General features: G+C 61.9%; 1 protein-coding gene across 2 annotated transcripts; it reads right to left on the minus strand.

The window, feature by feature from the left end:
- Window positions 1-3,267: 3,267 nt before the first annotated feature.
- On the minus strand, window positions 3,268-11,205 carry NUDT14 (nudix hydrolase 14). 2 transcript variants are annotated; one of them, XM_035261713.3, is made up of 6 exons: window positions 11,038-11,205; window positions 7,742-7,799; window positions 7,597-7,640; window positions 6,775-6,839; window positions 6,357-6,594; window positions 3,268-3,566 (listed from the first exon to the last, which is right to left on the minus strand). In XM_035261713.3, exons 3-6 carry the CDS (start codon window positions 7,611-7,613, stop codon window positions 3,326-3,328), a joined length of 561 nt encoding a protein of 186 aa, XP_035117604.1. In that variant the 5' UTR covers window positions 7,614-7,640; window positions 7,742-7,799; window positions 11,038-11,205; the 3' UTR covers window positions 3,268-3,325. The 2 variants fall into 2 exon arrangements, with proteins under 2 accessions (XP_035117604.1, XP_035117603.1); XM_035261712.3 differs by lacking the exon at window positions 7,742-7,799.
- Window positions 11,206-21,005: the final 9,800 nt, after the last annotated feature.

A 21,005-nucleotide genomic window follows, 5' to 3' on the forward strand; every position in this document is an offset into this window, starting at 1 on the left:
TGGTTGGGGAGGGGAGCTGGGTGCCTTTGCTGGGCACTCAGCCAAGTGGGGAACAAGGGATACTCGGCCCCTGCACACCCTACACCCTCAGGAGCTCCCAGCCCAGGAGTGGGTAGAAGACTTAGACAAGTGACACAGAACCTGGCATGGGGGCCGCCAGAGGGTGGACGGGCACAGGTCAGCCAGGCAAGGAGCTGAGAACAGCGTGTGCCAAGGCCCTGAGCCACAGAAGTGGGACCCTGGTAAGGGTCCTGAGTACAACCCAAGGCCAGTGGGGACACGAGAGTCCTGCTAAGACCGACAGGGTCACAAAGGCAGCTGCGCTGGGTGGGCGCCACAGTGACCCTCATTTTCACAAAGACCCGACTGTGGGGAGGGGAGAGGCACGGGGTGAGGTCGGGACTCTGGCGTGGTGCAGGGGAGGGGAGGGGCTGGTAGCTGGACTGAGGTGGGGAATTCCAGGGTAGGAGGGAACCCAGGGAACAGCCCCTCCAGGTTCCTCTCCCGGGTCCAGCTCCCACTTCCTGCTCTTGGCCAGCTGTGGGAGGAAAGGACTGAAGAGGCTGGTCATGCAGAGGCTTGTGGCGATGCGGCTGACCCTCGGGGGCTCGTGAGGGCCTGTTGTTGCAGTGACTGCATTTCAGCCGAGGCGCCCCCAGCTCAGAGCCATCTCAGCAGGGAGGCCCCAGTGAGGGATGCACACTTATCTCCAGACTCGAGCTCAACACGCAGGGGCCGCAGCCTGCCTGGAGCCCTGCTGCCGGCCTGCCCAGCCTCAGGGTACAGAGAGCCCAGGCTGCCCTGCCAAGCAGGGAGTGGTGGCCCCAGTGCCTCCCTCCAGGCCCTTTGTAGTGAGACGTGCCTGGGTCCCCATGGCTCAGGGCCACTGGGTGAGCATCAGGACAGAACCAGGGGCTCAGTCCCTACCCCCGCCCAGGGCAGCTCCCTCTCCTAGGAGCCACCCTGGACCTCACATCATCCAGGAAAGACCGAGGTCAGAAGGTGACCACACCTGCCCTTAGGAAGGAGGGGACAGAAGAGGCATTGGAAAGGGGGTCCCTTCCCTAGAGAAATTTCTGCAGCCCTTGAGCCAGAAATGCCAGGCAGCTGGGCCCAGGTTGGAGCTCCCCAGAAGGCAGCAGTGGGAACCCTTGCGCCCCACGCAGATTTCACGAAACCCATTTGCCCTGGCGCTGCACCTTGCTGGGGGTGAGGGGTTGAGATCAGCAGGGCCAGGGCTCCAGCCCCAACCCTCATCAGACCAGGCTACCCAGTATCTTCCAGAAAGGTCCCCTGTCATTGTCCTATGGCGCACTGGACCACAGCACCCTCCAGCCTCCCGGGGCTACCTGTGCCCCGCCCTGGAGGGCTCCCACTCTGAGGGGCTCAGGTGTGCTCTCAGGCAGGCAGTGCCCAGCTTGTGTGCAGAAGGCAAGGGTGCAGCTGCTCAGCCTAGCCGGGGCTTTGGGCCCACAGCGCTCTACTGGGGACCAGGCTGGGGACCCGGCTGCCAGGAGTTTGGAGAGCCAGCAGGGCTCCAGAGTGAGCTATGCTTCCGCCGGGTCCTGTAGTGCTAAATATAGCGGACGGGGAGGGGAGTTTCCGGTTACAACCCCCCTCCAGTGCCGGGAAATCAATGCCAGCTCCATTAGGCCCGGCAGTGCTGCCTGCTGGCCTGCCCCATTGGCTGCAGAGCAGAGTGAGGGGCTGGACTACACCCAGGTCCAGGTACCCTGTCACCTGTCCCCTCCGTGCTTCAGGGGGCAGACCCACCTGGTGCCCGCCAGAGGTCCCTCTGAGGCAGTGGGCAGCCCCTGCTTGTCAGCCCGGAGGGCCCACCACAGTCTCGTGGGGTTACCAGGCCGGATGCAGGTAAGGACGGCACAGCAGGGCTGCTGGGGCCAGGCAGAGCTCCTGTCTTGTGAATGTCCTGCTGGGGCCTCACCTGGGTAGGGTGAAGCTGAAGCTGGCCCAAACCCAGACACCCCAAACCTGACAGCCCCTCCCTGGCAGTCCTGTCACTGGACTTGCTGGCGCCCACAGGGCCCCACCTGGGCCACAACCAGCATTTGCATACAGGTGGCGCTGCTTTTGTGGGCCCCTGAGGCACAGCCTCCTGGCTGTCTGGCCCTGTACTGGATGACAACGGGGCGTCAGTCACCACTTCCCCACCCAGGGTGGTTAAAGATCCCCATACGGCCAGGGCGTCATGTGGGGATGCCACCCTGCAGGGCACTGAGGCTTCCTTCCCTTAGAGTCCCCTTTTCCACCTTCCTCCTGGGAGCCACAACCTGGACCTAATGATGTCCAGGAGAGGACCCTGCCCCAGATTGACGGCCCAGTGATGCCTGCGAATGCCCACAACCAGTGGCAATGTGCCCATTCGCCTGCGGAGCCCTTACTATGCACCTGTGGCCCAGGAAGCCGGCCAGGTGAGCAGGGTCCTTCCTGCCCCACAAGCACTCTGGGTACCTGGGAGGCAGCTCTGAGCTGCATGAATCTCCCATGGCCCCACCCTCAGGACAGGTCAGAGGGCAAGGCCAGAGCATGCAGGCCAGAGATGCTCAGGGGCTGGAAAAGCCTGGTGCTGGAGGGCCAGGCTGAGGCCATGCCCCGGGACCAGGACCAGGCTAGCACCACGAACCCAGCCCATGTCAAGAAGACCACTGGCCCTGTGTCCCCACCCTGTGCCACCACCCCTCCTCTTGAGGCAATCCTGCTGACATTTCTGCATACCCTGCAGGCCCAGGAAGGTGCCCTCGAAGACTTCCAAGGCCCGGGGTGCATGGAGCAGCTACTGGGGCACCCGGCACAGCGCAGCCTGGGCTCCGGGCTCCTGTGGAGTGGCTCTAGCCCAGCCCCAGTCAGGGCGGGGACCCCTCACTTGCCCAGGAGCAGGGAGGACTTTCTCTGCCTGAGCAGCCTGCAGTGCTGCCTGCCCGACCCCAACTCCCGAGTCCTGGCTCAGCCACCATTGCTGCAGGCACAGCTGACTCTGCAAGGTCAGAGATGGAGAAATTCCGTGCCGTGCAGCAAACCCACCCCAGGCACAGACCCCAAGAGGGGGCACAGCCTAGCCCTGCCCGTGGAATCCCTGAGCCTGTCGTCAGCCCCGCAGCGGCCACCTGCATGGCCTGCTGCCAGTGGCTGCTGCTGCTGGACAGCTCACCATGTCCCCAGGCCCATCTCAGGTTAGTCACTGCTCCTGCCCTTCCCCAGTCCTCTCCGAGGCCCTGGTCACAGAGCCCACAGCCAGCAGGCAGAGGCTGGAGCGGTGCAAGCCTTTATTGGGTCTGCAGGGGGGCTCTGACTAGACCCCCGAATCTCACTGGAGATCCAAGTTGGGGGCCACCTGGCTGAGGAACCACGAGACACCAAAGATGACGCCGAGGGTCTTGGGGATGTCCGGGTCGTCCGCAAAGGCCTGGGCGCCTTCCAGGGGCAGGTGCACCACCTCAATGAGCTCACCCTCCTCCGCCAGGCCCCCGCCCGGACCGCGGCGCTGGGCGTCTGTCACTTCTGTGTAGAACATAGTCTGTCTGGAGCCAGTCAGCCCTACTCCAGACCTATGGGTTGAGACAGGGTCTGCTGAGCCACCCACACTGGTCCCATGGCCCCACCCCTCCTACCACCCTCTGACCCACCCTCTCCACCCTGCTCCCACTGCCCTCCAGCAGGCAGAGCTCTGGGATGGCCTCTCCCGCCCGGATGCCCACCCGGAGTGCACGCCTGCGGCCCCTCCCTGAGTGGGGCAGCCCTCCCCTGAGCAGGTTGAACTCGCCAGGCAGGGAGGGTCTTGCAGACGTGATTAAGGACCCTAACAAGTGACCTGAGCCCATGAAACGGGAGAGCGCCCCAGGTGGGTCGGGAGGCTCTCAGGAGCAGTGTTTCAAGATCAAAGGGAGAGAAATCCAGAGTTGTGCTGCCAGCCCTCGGAGGAAGCAGCGGCCACACTGGGAGGTGGGAGGGAGCCCTAGGTCCCTGGCCACCGGGGGCTGAATTCTGCCATAACCCCACACCGCCCTGAGATGGCAGATCCGCTGACACCCTGCCCGCAACCTGGCAAGGCCCTGAGCAGAAGACCCCCCCCCGCATCTGCAGCCCCCAGCGCAGAAACCCTGCGGCTGTTCCCGGTGTCAGAGCTCCTCAGTGGGTGGCCGGTGTCCTCAAGGCACAGACACGGCCCCAGCCCATGCCCAGGACACAGGCTGGCTGGGAAGCAGGGAAAAGTGCAGCAGGCCCAGCACAGCCTTCCCGCAGGGCGCCCCACGGGACCTGAGTTCCAGACAGTAGACAGCATGCGATGACCCCCGAGGCATGGAAGTATGGGGCAGGGTGGCAGCAAGGTCCCCAGCACCAGGCCCAGTGGCCCAGGCTGGGGAGGGGTGAGAGGGAGCCCCCTCACTCAGTGGGCAGTGGCCAGAAGTGGGCTGCTAGCCGTCAGGAGGGTGAGGCACCGAGGGCAGCAGCCTGGACTGGCTGTGTGGAGGGCGGCCACGGCTGGGAGGAGAGATGGCAGGGGGCCAGGCTGCATTCTGCAGGAGGAGGGGGAGGGCCAGGTGTGGATCTAGGGAAAAACGGGACCAAGGGGCATTTGGGGAGCTGGCCAGGGGCGGAGGAGCCCTGGCTTGCCCCAGAAGGGGCTGTCAGGTGGCATGAACTGAGGCTGGCGGAGGCCTGCAGGATAGAGACCACCACCTTCTGAGATGTACCCACCCTCAAGGCCTCCCCACCCCCAGGATGGGGACCCACCCTAGACCGACCTCACCCAGCTGCTTCCTCGCCCTCCAGCCCCTCACCTCCCGCAGACCCTTCCTGATGGCCCATTTCCGGCGGCGGCCACCACAGCGCCTCTGAGGGAAGTGGCAGGTCTGGGGTTTCCAGCCCCAGTTTCCGCCGGCTTGTGAAGGAGACAGGCCGGCCCTTGGCCCGGCTGAGAGGAATCTGCCAGCTAGGCTGGGCCACACCTCCCCCACCCCTGGGCACGTTCCAACCTCACTCCATCACGCCCCGAGCTGACTGCCTCCCTGGGCCCTGTCCTCTGCTGCGGCAGGTAAGGGGCCTGGCTCACCTCCAGAATCAGAGGAGCCACAGGCTCTGCCACTGGGTGGCTGGACTCTGCTGTCAGCCCAGCCCTGCTCAGGCCCGCATAGGCAGACGCCCGACCCCCCGTCAGCCCCATCTCCAGTCCTGTGTCCCAGAAGCCATGGCCTGCCCTTCACGATGCAAGTCTTCACAGACTGCTCACTTCCCAGCACCCTCACAATCAGGCTGTGGCCCAGAGGCTGTGCCAGCAGAACCACTGCAGCCCGGCGGCTTGACCACTGGCCCGAGAGCCCTCACCGTGCAGCCCCTCTGCCAGCACTCTGCCTGGACTCTGCCCAGGCCACCTCCTCCAGGGGGACCAAGGGGACTCTAACCCCTCCCATGCCTCCTGTGCTCAGAACCACGGGCCGGGGAGGCGGGGCACAGTGGGCATGGTGGACACCTACAGAAAACCGAGGCCCCACCCTTCACACCCAAGTCCACCCTTCAGCGTGGAAATCCTGCCTTTAGCTTGAAGACCACCCCACCCAGCCAGGGGCATGCCCAGGTGAAGCCCTTGAGGCTGCCAAGGCAGGAGCGCCCCAGGCTCAACCCCAAGTGGCCCATGTGCCAGGCTGACAGGTGCAGGGACTCCCAGTGCTTCTCCCAGTGGAGTGGACCGTGGCCTCTGGAGAAGGCCGTGGAGGCTGGTGCTCAGCTGGTGGGGTTGGGGCTCTGTGACACCCTCCTCTTCCCCAAGACCTCAGCTGGGGTCAGGAGTCCATCGTGTCCCTGGGGAAGTGGATGGGCTTCTTGTCCTGAGAAGGCAACCCCAGCTGGCAGGCCTCATGGGACAGGAGTCAGACCCTTAACTTTGGTGGGGTCAGGTCCCAAAGTGCAGGCTCCAGGCTATGTCTCTTCCCCAGGAGGGCTGGGGCCACCTCCTCTCCAGCCCAGGACAGTTTCTCCCTCATTCCTGAGCCACCTTCTGAGAACAGAGCTGTGACTCACCCCCACCCCCAGCGCCGGGTCTTAATCCCACAGGAAGTAGAGGCATCTGTCAGCAGCAGCTGCCACCCGGCCTGGCCCCACATGGCTGGGGGCCGCAGGCTGGGGGCACGGGGCCCAGCACGCTCCAGAGAGAGCCCCAAGAGCCCAGGTTCCGGCCTGGCTGAGGATCTGAGGCACGTTCTGTCCTAATCCCACATTGAAAAACAAGGAGGAATCCATCCTGCTTGCACACCCCCAAGGATGGGGCACTCACTCTCTCCCAGGAAGCCTCTCCCATCTCTTGAGCCACACCACAGGCCGGAGGGCCTGGCCCCACTCACCAGTACGTGGCGACCCGCCGCAGATCAGAGGGGGCTAAGCTGTAGCCACACTCCTCCCAAGCCTCCTTGCAAGCCACTTCCTCCAGCGAGAGCCCAGGCTGGTCCACAAGGCCGGCACACAGCTCAACCATCACCCCCACTGAGCCAGGAAGGGCTGGCTGCAGCTCCTGGGGCCCGTCCTGGTCTACAGCTGCTAGGGACCCTGGGAAGTGACGCTCCACCTCGCCCGCATACACAGCTGCGTGGGAGGAAGCCAGACCACGCTCACAGCCATGTGGCGGCCACCTCCAGGTCACTCACTCAGCCAGACCCCCTGGCAGGGCCTCAGCTTCCCCTGGAGCCCCCTCCCACATCTGTATTCAGACCCTCAGGACCACAGGGACCCTGCAGATCCCCTTCGCACCCCAGCTGGCCTCACCTGGCCGGAACTGCTTTACCAACACCAGGCTCCTCCGAGAAGAGTTGAATAAGAGAACGGTCACACTGTGCACGGGGAGAGGGGCTCAGCACAGAAGCAACCACCGGCCCTGCCTGGCGTCCCGCCTCCCATCCTCTGTTCCCAGCGGGACCCATCCCACCTCCTTGCCAGCAGCCCAGGGAGGTCAGGCCCCTTGCTCAGATAGGATGGCTGAGACCCAGGCAGGGCCAGAGCTTTCCAGGGTCATGGTCCGGCCAGGACCCAGACCTGCTGTATTCCAGCTGGCAGGACAGGAGGCGGGGGCAGGGAAGGACACGAGGGCAGCTGCGTTAGGTCAGGGTGCCAGCAGCTGCGGCCGGGTGACTGACAGGACGTTTGGCCCTTGCTGACCAGCTGCCCACCAGCCACACCCCTCAAGCCATGTCGCCATCCAGCCCAGACCCTGGATGCCAGGGGCGAAGGCTCCAGGCTGGCCTCTCCCTGCCCGAAGAGGCCTGCCTGCCATCATGGTCCCAGCAGCCTGAGCAAGGACCCAACTCACTCCCCAGGCTTCAGGGTGACCCCTCAGGGACAGGAAACCTAGAGGTCAAGAGGACTTTGGGGGCCCACACAGGGAACAGAAACATCAGGGAGGGCCGTGCCTGGCGCCCCACCTCCCATCCTCTGTTCCCAGTGGGGCCCATCCCACCACCTTGCCAGCAGCCTGGGGAGGTCAAGCCCCTTGCTCAGATAAGATGGTTGAGGCCCAGTTTCCCCTGGGCCCAGTGTCCCCTAGGCATCATGTGGGGCTTCCCCAGTGGCTGGGCTGGGCCAGGCTCTCACCTGTCATGTGTCTTCATGAAGTCCCATGACTTCTGGGTCCCATTCTGGAAGAGGCAGGATAGTGGTCAGGACGGGCCAGGCTGGGCAGAGGTGCCTGGGGAACCGAAGAGGCTGCACCCACTCCCAACCAGGGAGATGTGCTCACAGGCTGGGACCACGGGAGCCAGGAGCTGCAGCTTCTGTGGGCAGAGGATCAAATGGCCCTAAAGGGGCAGGGAGGCCCAGGAGTGAGGCAGGAGACCAGGCAAAGGGCACGGGAGGCGTTCAGGCACCCCAGGAAACACTGCCTGGCACAGACTGAGCACACAGGGCTGCAGAGAGACATACGCAGTCACCAAGTGTAGGGGGCTCATGGAAGCTGGGAGAGGGTAGGCATGACTCCTTATAGCAGGGCAGGGAGGGCCCCCGCAGGCAGGGGAGAGGTCAGGTTTTCCTGCTGAAGCTTCCTTGGGCCACTGAACAGAGGAAGATGGGAGGGCAGGAGGGGCAGGCACCAGGAGCAGATGGGGCAGAGTGGCACCCGGCCAGGTGGGAGATCACACTGCAGGACTCCGTGACTCAGTGATGGTGACCAGGCTGGGCCCCCTTCCCACCTCCAGATTCTGGCCTCAGCTCTCCCACATACGCTGTGGTCCTGCTCTCCTGTGGCAGTCCGCCACCTTCCCACTCCCCCACACTGGGCACACTGCCCTGGTGGGCCTCCACACGCTGGTGGCACTGAGTGAACGGAGAAGGCAGGATGGGCAGGCGTGTGGGCTGGGCCTGCAGGGGGAGGCCGGAACTGACACTGATGGGGTTCTGAGATGCACTCGCATCCTGGGGGCTGGGCCGGGGTTCCGCGGGGTCCCATCTCCAGCATGCTTGGCTAATCCGCTACTCTGTCACTGGGTCAGCCCTGAGGCCCTGGCCAGCTGCTCGTCCCACCCTGGGGGCTCTGCCCAGGCTGTGAAACGGACAGAGGCCTGAGCAGCAGGGACACAGAAAATGCAGCCAGGACTGCAGAAGAAGGAAGAAGCCTTTGTGAGGACTTCCTGGAGAAGGTGACAGAGGTGAGGGAAGGGATTGTGGGCAGGCAGAGGCACAGAGGCCCTCTGAGCTTAGCTGGGAGGCAGAGGAGTCCTAGGAGGAGAGTGCCGATTTCCCAGGGGAAAGGAGGGCTGGTGTCCTGCGCAGGTCAGGCTGCCCGAAAGGCCATGGGGCACTACTCCCAGGAGGCTAGCCCAGGCCTGCCTGACATCCAGCCACCCCAGAGCCAGCCACCCACCCAGGGCAGGCTCCAGGGAAGCCCCCTACCCACAGTCTGCTACATGGCTCTGTGCCATGCCCCTCCCCACCACAAACACTTCCCTCACGTGCAGGTCTCAAGGACCCTCTCGGCTTAAGCTCAAAAGTGTGTCACACCCTTAGGTCCAGCCAAGTCAAGGTGCAGGAAGGTTCAGGGAGGCCACTGAGGCCTGGGAGAGAGGGCAGGGCTGGTCAAACAAGGCCACCTCTGCCTCAGAGTCATGGGCTCCCCTGCCTTTGGTTTCACAGGCCTCCCCTGGCTGGACCCAGCAAAACACTGAGGGCTGCAGCTGTCCCTGGGTGGCAGGCAGTGTCCAGCCCGGTGTCCCTTGGCCCTGAGGAGATGCCGCCTGAGTGGCCTGAGCCTGTCCGTGTCCACCATAGCCACAGCCCACGCCAGCTCAGCTCTGGTTCCCAGCACCCTTCAACAGAGCTGTGCCAGTGGGCTGCCCTCTGAGGCTGCGAGGTCTGCCCTGCGAGCTCCAGGGGGCAGTGGGGGAGAGAGTACTGCCACCAGGGCCACAGTGGGGACCTGCCTGGGCCAACCTGCACCCCCTGCAGCTGAGGCCCAGCCCTGGGGGGCTGTGGAGAAACAAGGTAGCATCCCGTATGGCCAACTTCAGGGAAAAGGGCAGTGACCCCATGTCCCCACCTGCTGCACCTCGACTGACCCCAGCTACCCTCTGCCAGTGCCACCAGCTCAGCTTTGCTCTGGGGAGAAGGATCCCGTGTCCTCCAGAGCCAACGGGACTCCCACAACAGGGAGGTGAGGAGCACAGGGCCTCTCTCAGGCTGGGGGCCAAGAGGGCTTCACAGGGATGGTGAGAGGCAGGGTCCTGGGCGTGATGGTGGGAACAGGGTGCCCCCTGGGGGAGGCAGGCAGGCAGAGAGGCACCGTGACCTGGACCACTTGACCTGACAGAGAGGCAGGGGGCAGGACTGACTGTGGCCAGGAAGACTGTGGTGTTTGCCAAAACGGCATGGAGGAGCTTTGGCAGAGGGAAGAGCTGCTGGGGGCAGGTGGGCATGTAAGCAAAAGGTGGGAGCCAAGCCAGACAGGGCTGGGCATGGAGGAAAGCGCACCGGGACTCAGTGATCCACTGGATGAGGGAAGAGGATGGCAGCAGCAACTCCTTCTCCCAGCAAATGCCTCATGCCATAATCCCCTTGCTGTGGGAGGCCAAGGCAAGAGGGTCAGTTGAGGCCAGGAGTTCGAGACCAGCCTGGGCAACAGTGAGACCTCTCTCTACAAAAAATAAAATAAAATTAGCCGGCTGTGGTGGTGTGCACCCGTGGTCCCAGCTACTGGGGGGACTGAGGCAGGAGGATCGCTTAGGCCCGGGAGGTCGAGGCTGCAGTGAGCTGTGATCATGCCAGCCCACTCCAGCCTGGGAGACAGAGCAAGACCCTGTCTCAAAAATAAAACAAAATATTTCTTTGAACCTACCACGTGCCTGGTGCCATGTCAGGCAGCACAGCCCCTAGTCCTGGGACTGGCAAGGGAGGAGGTGACACCCGGGGAGGTGGGGAAGGCTGAGCTTAGGCAGATGGAGACTACAAGGAGATGCCCTCCCTGGAAAACCCAAGGAGGGAGCCGACTTTGAGACGGTCTCCCAACTTCGCACTCGGCTCCTTCTCCCACCTCCCTGCTCCCTCTGCGCTCCCTGCTCCTTCCTTCTCGGCCCAGCTGTCTCCTCCCTCGAGATGCAGCATGAAAGCCACCACCTTTCCCGATCGCCCGGGCAACCCAGGAGTCCCACTGCCAAAAGGGTCGGACGGAGTGGGCAGGAAGGACGGGGCCCAGCAAAGCGTCCTTGAAAGGATGAGTGGTCCCTCCTCAGACGTCCCTCCGCGGCCCCTCCCCGGCCTGGGGGCTCAGTGGGTCAGGGAACCAGCGATCCAGTGGGCGGAGACCGGGTCGCGCGGGCGCTCGGAAGGAGGCGGGGGCGGGGCTCCGGGGCGGGGCCGGCAGCGCGGAGGGCGGGGCGAGGGTCGTGGGCGGGGCCGGCAGCGCGGAGGGCGGGGCGCGGGTCGTGGGCGGGGCCGGCAGCGCGGAGGGCGGGGCGCGGGTCGTGGGCGGGGCCGGCAGCGCGGAGGGCGGGGCGCGGGTCGTGGGCGGGGCCGCCGGGGCGCGGGGGCGCGGGGGCGCGGGCTCACCTGGCGGTAGTGCAGCGTGAGCGGCCGCAGGTAGGGCGAGGCGGCGCAGCGGCCCACGGACGCCCCCTCGATGCGCTCCATGGTGCCGCCAGAACAGGCCGGGGCCGCAACCGCGGCCGGGACTGACGCGGGCCAGCGCCCAGTCCAGACAGGCGCCTGCGGGCGGGCGCGTGACCGCGGCTCTGAGCATGCTCAGTGGGCGCGCGGGGCGGGGCGGGGCGGCCGAGGTGGGCGGGGCTCGCAGGTGCCACCTGTCGGGTGCCGCGCGCCTGGGGGCGCTGGTAGCCGCGGTGGCCGGGGAGCCGCGCAGGCACGTGGGCGTCGCGCAGAGGAAGGACTGGCCGGGTCGACCCCGGCCGCGGGGCTGGGCCAGGCGGCCGGGGTTCTGTGCTTGGGTGGGACTCGGGACCTCTTAGCTGGGAGAGGGAGGGCTTGGAGGTGCGAGGACCCCTGTCAGGGGGGGCTGGAACCGAAGGCCTGCAGCTTTGGGGTGCGATGAGCCGAGCCGATACCTCCCCACTGTGATGGACCGTAAGCCCAAGATTTAATCCAGGGGTCCACGGGCGGGGCAGACCCCCCAGGGAGGGAGGGATTGGGCCCAGGAAGACAATCCCGGAGACCGAAGTTGGAGTGTCTAGGAGCCCAGGGAAAGCAGGAGTGTAGACGCTTCTCAAAGCCAGTCGGAAGAGAGCGGGCCCTGGAAGGAAGCCAGGGGAGAGGAGAGTGGGGAGCAGGAGGGGCCAGAGCGTGGGCTGAGGGTGCCTCCCCTCGAGGTGGCAAGGGTGGCTGGGAGCTGCCCTGCATGGGAGCTGCCACGCTGTCCCTGGAGCTGTCCCTCCACTCAAAAGCCAGCTGCCCTTCCCTCCTTCTGCAAGTCCCACCTTGATGACGGCCCTTCCTGGGTGTGGAAGGGTCCCAGGCAGCTGCAGTTCTTCCTTGGGCATGGATTCCAAGGACCCCCTCCAAATGCCACCATTTGCAGTGGTATGCAGCCTACAGGACATGGGTTGGACAAGCCTGCATTAGGAGGCAGCTCGGTCTCTTGATTCCTCCAGTCCTAACCTAACCTCAATAAGAGCCCTTGGGGCCAGGCACAGGTGGCTCTTGCTTGTAATCCCAGCACTTTAGGAGGCTGAGGCAGGTGGATCAACCGTGGTCAGGAGTTCAAGACCAGTCTGACCTCCACAGGGCAGGAAGCAACGTTGAGGGAGGGGAGCTAAGGCCCACAGTAGCCGTGAACCGTGATGGGCACCTGCTCCGTGAACTATGGCTGGGGGGACATGCTCAGAATGGACTGGCCATGTGGGCTCCAAATTGACTCCCAGGTCCCTGTTAACTGTTGCTGTGTCACAAAGCACTCCAAAGCTTAGTGCCTTCAAGCGCCCCTTTGTCATTGCCCAGCCTGTGGATTGCCCAGCTCAGCCAGGCAGTCCTGCTTTGAGGTCTCTCTGCAGTAAGGTGGCAACTGGGGCTGGAGCCATCTGAAGGCCAAACGAGATGGACCATCCAGGATGGCCTCTTCGCCCCGGCCCTGTGCCTCAGCTGAGTGGCTAGAACAGCCAGGGCCAGCTGGCCTCCCCTGTGGCTGGTGTGGGCTTCCCGAAGCGTGGTGGTCTCAGGGTAGTCAGATTCTCTCGTGGCAGCTGGCTCCCTTCAGAGCACATTCACCAGGCCAGGCCAAGCTGCCACGCTTTGTGTGACCTGGCCTCACACAGTGTCATTTCTGCTGCATCCTGTGGGTCAGAAAGTCCTGGGCCACCTGCAGATTGCAGGGGAGGGACATTACCAGCTGGGAACACCGGGGGAGTGGTCATGGAGCCGGCACACGAGTCCAGCTGTCACTGCCCCAGTAGCTCTACAGGGGCCTGTGCCTCCCGATTTAGCCATTCCGCCTGGTGTCCCAGAAGCCAGAGAGACCACCCACCAGAGCACCCAGCCCCGAAGCTGGCCCACCCCACCCGGCGGCCAGGCAGGCCCCTTTTCCTGTGCAGGCGGGGCCCAGGGCCAGTTTGCACCCCCCGAGTGCTGCACAGGCCTCTCCCTGCCTGTGGGTGTGTGGAAAACGAGGTCGAGTCTCAGCTTTCAGCAGCAGCCCCAGGCAGGCAGAGGAGCCCCGGGAAAGCCAGCAGCTCCACAGAGCACCGCGCTCCCCAGACTCGCTCAGCCCAGGCGGCCGGCAGTGCAGACTGCAGAGCTGACGTGCCTGAAAATATCAGCAAGGTGCCCCGCTGTGGGACGCAGCCTGGTGGCTCCTCACAAAGTTAGGTGTGGAACTACCCTGTGGTACAGCAAGCGTCTTCCCCGGTGTCCACCCAGAGGAGCTGAAAACACACTCTCAGATGCGTGTTCACAGCAGCCAAAGGGAAGAAGAACCCAAGGATCCGTTGCCGGGTGAATGGACACAAAATGCGGTGTAGACGTGTGAAGAAACATGATCAGCCATGAGAAGGAGCGAAATTCCCGCACACAGGCTGCAGCGTGTGAGCCTCGAAAACATGGAAAGAAGCCAGACACAAACGCCACGTCTTCCGTGACTGTGTATATGAAACATCCCGGTCGGGTGTGGTGGCTCATGCCTGTAATCCCAGCACTTTGGGAGGCCAATGCAGGCAGACCATGTGATCAGAGTTCGAGACCAGCCCGGCCAACGTGGTGAAACCCCCAACTCTACTAAAAATACAAAAACTAGCCAGGCATGCTGGTGGGCGCCTGTAATCCCAGCTACCCAGGAGGCTGAGGCGGGAGAACTGCTTGCACCTGGGAGGCGGAGGTTGCAGTGAGCTGAGATCTCACCAGTGCACTCCAGCCTGGGCGACAGAGCGAGACTCCATCTCAAAAGAAAAACAGAAATGTCCTGAACACGTGAATCCATGATGTGGAAAAACAGATGCAGGCTGGTGGGGCTGAGGGAGGGAGGGTGAAGATGTTGACCAGTGGGCGCTGGGTTTCCTTTCCTTTTGGGGTGACAGAGGCATCTGGAACTGGACAGTTCTGGTGGTCGCACAACAGCATGAATGTGCCAAATGCCACCGTGTGCACTGTGACGTGGTTAGTGTTCTGTGAATTTCGGTTACATGTTTACGAATTTTTGTTTAGAGACAGTGTCTCATTATGTGGCTCAGGTTGGACGTGAACTCCAGGCCCCAAGCAACTCCCCCAACTTGGCCTGCCGAGTAGCTGGGACTACAGGCTCCCACTACCATGCCTGGCTCAGTTCAATTTTTTTTTTTGTTTTTGAGACGAAGTTTTGCTCTTGTTGCCCAGGCTGGAGTTGGATGGCACAATCTCGGCTCACCCCAATCTCTGCCTCCCGGGTTCAAGCGATTCTCCTGCCTCAGGCTCCTGAGTAGCTGGGGTTACAGGCACGTGTCACTACCATTCCCGGATAATTTTGTATTTTCAGTAGAGATCAGTTTCTCCATGTTGGCCAGGCTGGTCTTGAACTCCCAACCTCAGGTGCTCCACCTGCCTCAGCCTCCCAAAGTGCTGGGATTACAGGTGTGAGCTACCGCTCCTGGCTTAATTGTTTTCTTAAAAAGGAAAAACCCATGTCAATGAGGCTGTTCAGGAACATTCCATGCTGTCTGTGGAGCTGAGGACAGGGCAGGTGAGGCCTGCTGTCCCTCCGAGATGAAAGGGAGAAGCAGCCCAGCCATTTCACCAGTTCCTGCTGTGCGCCGGGGTGGCTCGGAACAGGGGGTTCGGGGCAGGCCCAGTGTCAGAAGGAGTTAGGACGGGCATGCCAAGCGGCAGAGGACAGCCTCCCCAAGGACAGGACGCTCCCCAGAAACCCAGGGATCCAAGGCAGGAGAAAGGAAGCTGTCCTGGCAGGTGGAGGCCAAGGCAGGAAGCGGCGTTGTGGTGGTGGGGGCGGCTCCCTTGGCCTGTGCTTGGCACATCCGCTGGGGACACTGGCAGCCTTGGAAGGATTGGGCAGGGCAGGTGGTTGGATGAGCCTCTGGGAGGTCACCGTGGCTGCCTGGAGCCAGGGGTGGAAGAGACTGGTCCGAGGGCCTTTGTTGTCCAGAGCGGTGGCTATGCAGAGGGTGGCCTTGGTCCCCATGGAAGCGGGTGCAGGGGGAGGAGGAGGAGGAACTTGGGTGTGGGAGGGGCTCCAGGAGGGGGAATGAGAGGACTCGGTTGGCCAGATGGCCTGAGCCACAGTGGAGAGCTCTGAAAAGCCACCTCTGGCTCTAGCAGTGTGGGGTCTTCAGACAGCCTGCTGAGCGTGGCGGCAGAGGCCCTGAAGAAGCCTCCTAGCGGGGCCAGAGCCGCGTGGGGTGACAGCACCAGCACCAGCTCCCCAGGGCTGCCCAGACAAACCACGGCCTACCCCGAAGCTGGGAACAGCATAGCCATGGCCTTCCAGCCCTGGGGACGGGGTCCAAAATGCACCTCAACAGGCGAAGGTCAAGGGTCACAAGTGGGCTCCTTCTGGGGGCTCCGGGGAGGATTCGTTCCTCGTCTTCTCCAGCTTCTGGAGGTGACCCTGGCCCCCTCCTCACCTTCAAGGCCAGCCTCGGGCCCCTCCGTCCTCTCCCTGACTCCACGGCCGTCCTCACATCTCCTGTGTCCTCTCCTGAGGCCCTTGTGACCACATCTAGGGCCCACCCAGGTCATCCGGGCCCATCTCCCCGTCTCGGGATCCTTCCTTTAGTCAAACCTGCTGAGTCCCCTTTGCTATAAAATGTCCATACTCGCAGGTTCTGGGGATCCAGGTACAGACTCGGGAGGACGCTTCAGGAGGGGAGCACCACCAGGGCAGGACCCTGTGGGGCCAGGGTGTGGGGCCTGAGGCCTTGCCCCGCAGCAGGTAGGTGGGTGTTTTGCAGGACCTGAGGAGATTGCCGTGGGCTGTGTCCTCCTTCCTCTGTAGGGGAGTGAGGCAAGGCCCCCTGCCAAGGATGAGATGGGAGGGGAGGGAGGTGAAGTGGTCTCTGGTGGCAGGGGCTTGGGTGCAGGCCCTGAGAGGGCCTGGGGAGCAAGGCTTCCTGGTGGTGCTGGGTGGGCGGTGCTCCTGGGCCATGCTGGATACACAGCAGGTACAGGGGGACACTGGGTTCCTCCCGGGCTCAGCTCTTTCCCAGTAAGCTCACAGGCAGCAGATGGGTCAGAGAGTTGGGGATGCTGGGCAGGGAGCTACAGGCATGACAGAGCCAAGTGAGAATCCGGGGGGCCGGGAGAATGTCGGGGAGTCCGAGGTGAGGGCGAGAGTGTCCTGAGAGAGGCTGGGTTGAGGGAGATGGGAGGAGGGTCAGGATGGGGGGTCAGGAGTGCACAGAAGTCCACTGGGTGTGGGCAGGAGTTGTGTGCAGGGTGCCCATGAGTGGGCAGAGTGGCTCCAGGACTGGCAGTGGGGGCTGGGATACAGCAGAGACCACACCAGGAGGGACAGGAGGGGTCTGGGTCATGTGTGTCTGAGTGTGAGGGAGAGTGTGTGAGAGGGAGTGTTGAGTGGGTGTGGGTGTCAGCGTGTGTGTGTGAGTGGGGTGAGTGGTGGTGTGAGTGTGGGGATGTATAGAGGTGTGTGTGTGTAAGCGAGCGTGAGGGAGCATGTGAGTGAATGTGGGTGTCGGCATGTGTGAGTGGCTGTGAGTGGGAGTGCTTGTGTGTGTGCATGTGGGTGTGTAGGGGTGTGTGTGTAAGGGAAAGTGTGAGAGACTTGAATGTGTGGGTGTGGGTGGCAGTGTGTGTGTGTGAGTGGGGTGAGTGCTTGTGTGTGTGCATGTGGGGGTGTAGGGATGTGTGAGTGTGTAAGGGGAAGTGTGAGAGACTGTTGAATGTGTGTGAGTGGGGGTGAGTGCTTGTGTGTGTGCATGTGGGGGTGTAGGGGTGTGTGAGTGTGTAAGGGGAAGTGTGAGAGACTGTTGAATGTGTGAGTGGGGGTGAGTGCTTGTGTGTGTGCATGTGGGGGTGTAGAGGTGTGTGAGTGTGTAAGGGGAAGTGTGAGAGACTGTTGAATGTGTGTGTGAGTGGCGGTGAGTGCCTGTGTGTGAGCGTGGAGTGTATGTGTGCAGCTGGGCTTCTGCACCAGGTAGGAACAGGGCGGCTTCCCTAAGCAAAGGGGCTGAGCATGTTGGAGCACCTGCAACCCAGGAATGGCCACGGAGGAGGCCGAGTACAGAAAGGCTCCTCCCGGGTGGAAGGTCCTGCCTTGGTGAGGTGCTCGGCAGGGAGAGCCTGGGAACTGCTGGTTTTTCCAGGCGCTGGAAAAGCCTTTTCTTTCCCCTGTGGTGGGAGTCTTAGAGACGGTCAGGTTTGGGGGGTTTGGGTGGTGGGGGCTTGTTTCTGTGTTAGGGTCTCACGCTTGCCCAGGTTGGAGGACAGTGGCGCCATCTTGACTCACTGCAACCTTGACCTCCTGTGCTCAGGTCACCCTCCCACCTCAGCCTCCTAAGTAGTGGGGACTACAGGTGTGCGCCACATGCCCAGCCAATGTTTTATATTTTTGTGGACTGGGGTCTTGCTATGTTGCCCAGGCTGGGCTCAAGCAGTCCTCCTCCTCGGCCTCCCAAAGTGCTAGGACCATAGGTGTGAGCCAGTGACCCCGCCTGTTTTGCATATCCCAAGCTATATTATCTTTCTTCTTACCTCACCTCACAGTGGGCTCAGCCTTACCCTGTCAGCTGAAAGTCTCAGGAGAACTGAACAAAGCCTGGGGTCAAGGTGTCTTCGGCCTCCAGGTACTTCACAGGAGCCGTTCAGGGCCGTCAGTGGGCAGGGACTGGGGATCCTAAGGATACCCAGGTCCCCACAGTCAGGGCCTGTGACAAGGCTGGTGGGGCTGCTCTGCAGTTCTGCTTCTAAATCCCCACAACTCTGCCACAGTCTCCCAGGTCCCAGGCATGAGTCACAGCAGATACAGCTCGGAAGCAGCATCCTTAGCTGTGGTACCACCAGGTGTCACACTCTCTACTCTCAATGGCCAACTCCCACGTGGCCACAGCTGGCCTTCAGACACCTCCCTTCACAGCCCTCCGAAGGCTCCCTTCCCCTTGCTCTGGTGGAGTCCATCCTGCAGCCACTTCTTGAGACAGGGTGCATGGGAGACACATTTTGAACACCATACCTATCTGAGAATGTCTGTTACACTCTCATCCTTGAATGATAGGTGGGCTGGGTATAGAAGTCTAGACTGGGGCCGGCACCATGGCTCACACCTGTAATCCCAGCACTTTGGGAGGCTGAGGCAGGTGCATCACATGAGGCCAGGAGTTTGAGACCAACCTAGCCAACACGGTGAAACCCCGTGTCTACTAAAAATACAAAACAGTAGCCGGGTATGTGGCGCACGCCTGTAGTCCCAGCTACTCGGGAGGCTGAGGCAGGAGAATCCCTTCAACCCAGGAGGCAGAGGTTGCACTGAGCTGAGATCACGGCACTGCACTCTAGCCTGGACAACAGAGCGAGACTCCCTCTCAAAAAAAAAAAAAAAGAAGTCTAGGCTGGAAGTCACTTTCCTCTGGCATTCTGCAGGCACCACGTTGTTGTCCGTTTGCCTCCAGGCATTGCTTCCACTTCTCAAGCCATTCTGAGGCCTGTTTGGGGACCTAGCATATGTCCACGTGGAGAACACTCCATGCGTCCTGGGAACGGGCACACAGTCTCTGTTTGCGGCGTCATCCGCATTGCCGCATCGTGGCCTGTGGACGCTTGCGCTGGCAGCTTCTGAGAGAGGAGTTAGAGGTAAGACTGAAATAGGAGGCGACATCCGGAATTGACTTCAAAATAATTGCATCGTGGGAGGGAAAGGAGATGGCACAGCTGGCCCCACGCTGAAGACCACCAAGGCCTTCTCAAAACCAAAAAAAAAAAAAAGAGTACAGTGCAGAGAGGAAGCGTGGGAGCTGCAGCCAGCCCGAGAGTGCTGGTGGGGGCATGCCACGCTCACTCCTGTGGCTTCGGCCGCTGCGTGGGGCAGAAACCCTCAAAGCGGGGTGGTCCCCACACTGTGTCTGCCACAGGGCCCGTGATGAGCTGTGGCCGGGTCCAGGATGTGCCTCAGCAGCAGATCTGAGAAGAGTTCAGTATGCAGGAAACGGGAGAGCCAGGGATGTCCCCCAGGGTTTCCGGCCCACGCACCTGGAAGGAGGGCCACCTGCAGATGTGCTTTGTTTGTTGTGGTGCTGGGTGGAGTGCGAGGCGTCCTTGGGAAACTGGGTATCCGCAGGTAAAGGAGGAAGTAGGATCTTCCCCAGCCACCCTCATCGGAGGGTAACTCCGGCCAGGCGTGGGTAGGGGTGCATGTCTGAATTCCCAGCACCCTGGCAGACCAAGGAAGGGGCTGCAGTGAGCAGACTCACAGCACTGCACTCCAGCCTGAATCACAGAGTGAAATTTGTCTCTCAAAAAACAAATAGATTAACTCGGAATGGATGAAAGGTCTAAATACAAGAGCTACAACCGTAAAACTCTTAGAAGGAAACAGAGGAAGAGCTTCAGCACATTCCGTTTGACGGTGATTTTTTGGGACATGACACCAAAGGCAGAGGCAACGAGATGATGAATAGACCAGTTGGGCTTTATGAAAACGTAAAACTTGTACATGGAGAGGCTGAAGTCCATGGATGGAGAAATAGATAAAGTGTGACCTACACATACAGCGGAACATTAGGGAGCCTTAAAAAGGAAGGAAATTCCAACCCGTGGACGACGCTTGAGGACATTATGCGGCGTCCCCAAAAAGGCAAATCCTGCTCAAGTTCACTTACGCGAGATCCCCAGAGGAATCAAATGTACAGAGGCAGAAAGCGGGCAGTGGTGCCGGGGCTGGGAGCGTGGAGGGGGCGCTGGCGTTGCATGGAACGGGTTCAGGTTTGGAGGGCCCGCCATCATTGTTCCTTAACACCACTGAGCTGTCTACTTAAAAACGGTTAGGATGGCCGGGCGCGGTGGCTCAGGCCTATAATCCCAGCACTTTGCAAAGCTGAGGCGCGCACATTGCTGGAGCTCAGGAGTTCAAGATCAGCCTGGGCAAAATAGCAAGACCTACAGTGTCTACAAAAAAGTAGCTGGACATGGTGGTGCACCCCTGGTCCCAGCTACTTGGAGGCTGAGGTGGGAGGATCTCTTGAGCCCAGGAGGTCGAGGCTGCAGTGAGCTATGGCATGCCACTGCCCTCCAGCCTGGGCAACAGAGCAAGACCCATCTTAACAAAAGAAAGAAAAGGTCAGGATGGTAAATGTTGCTGCACGTGTTAACACAACGTAAGGCACAAGGCGCGGCTAAGCACGCGGGCTCTGGCGGGGCGCACCGCTCACTGCAAACCTGTAAGTACGATTCACGTTTTACCATGGCATGTATTTCGCTTTCAGTTTAAAAATACTTCCGAAAAGTGGTTACGGGGCAAATTTACATTGTGTATCTTTTACTACGATTAAAAAAAAGATGGGAAACCTTGTGAAGGGTGAGCAGTACATACCCGGAAGCCGGAGTGCGTGCGTTGACCCTGCATTTCGGGAGGGCCCTGAGCCACTGCTCCAGGGGCCTCCTTGGTTGAGACGGGCTGGGGAGCCCACAGGAAAGGTGGAAGGCCCCCTGAGCAGAAGCCGGGAGTAGCTGAGCCATGGGGAGGGGAACAGATGGGCCACTGAGCCACAGGGCCTGTTGCCAGATGCCAAGATGGCTTGGCCCCCACCCTCCTGCTTAAGCTCTGTGCCCTTCCCGCCCGAGTCTTACGTCTTTAACCTAGGGAAATTCTGACTTTGCATTTTCAGAGACGACTCCTCCACCGACCTCTTCTCCCTGGGGTGAACAGGAGGATGCCCACACCTCCCCAGGCCCCGCGCCCCTGCCCCCACCACCATGCGTTCTGGGGAGGTGTGGGCATCCTCCTGTTCACCCACACCTCCCAGCCATGTCCAGCTCTGGGTCCTTCCCCTGGGCACCTCCAAGCCTCCAGATGGTTCTTCCCGAGCCTTTGCCCTGCCCGGTCCCTCTGTGCACACCTCTTCTTGTGGGCACGGGCG

The sequence above is a fragment of the Callithrix jacchus genome, chromosome 8 (assembly GCF_049354715.1).
Source record: "Callithrix jacchus isolate 240 chromosome 8, calJac240_pri, whole genome shotgun sequence".
Classification (NCBI taxonomy): Eukaryota; Metazoa; Chordata; class Mammalia; order Primates; family Cebidae; genus Callithrix; species Callithrix jacchus.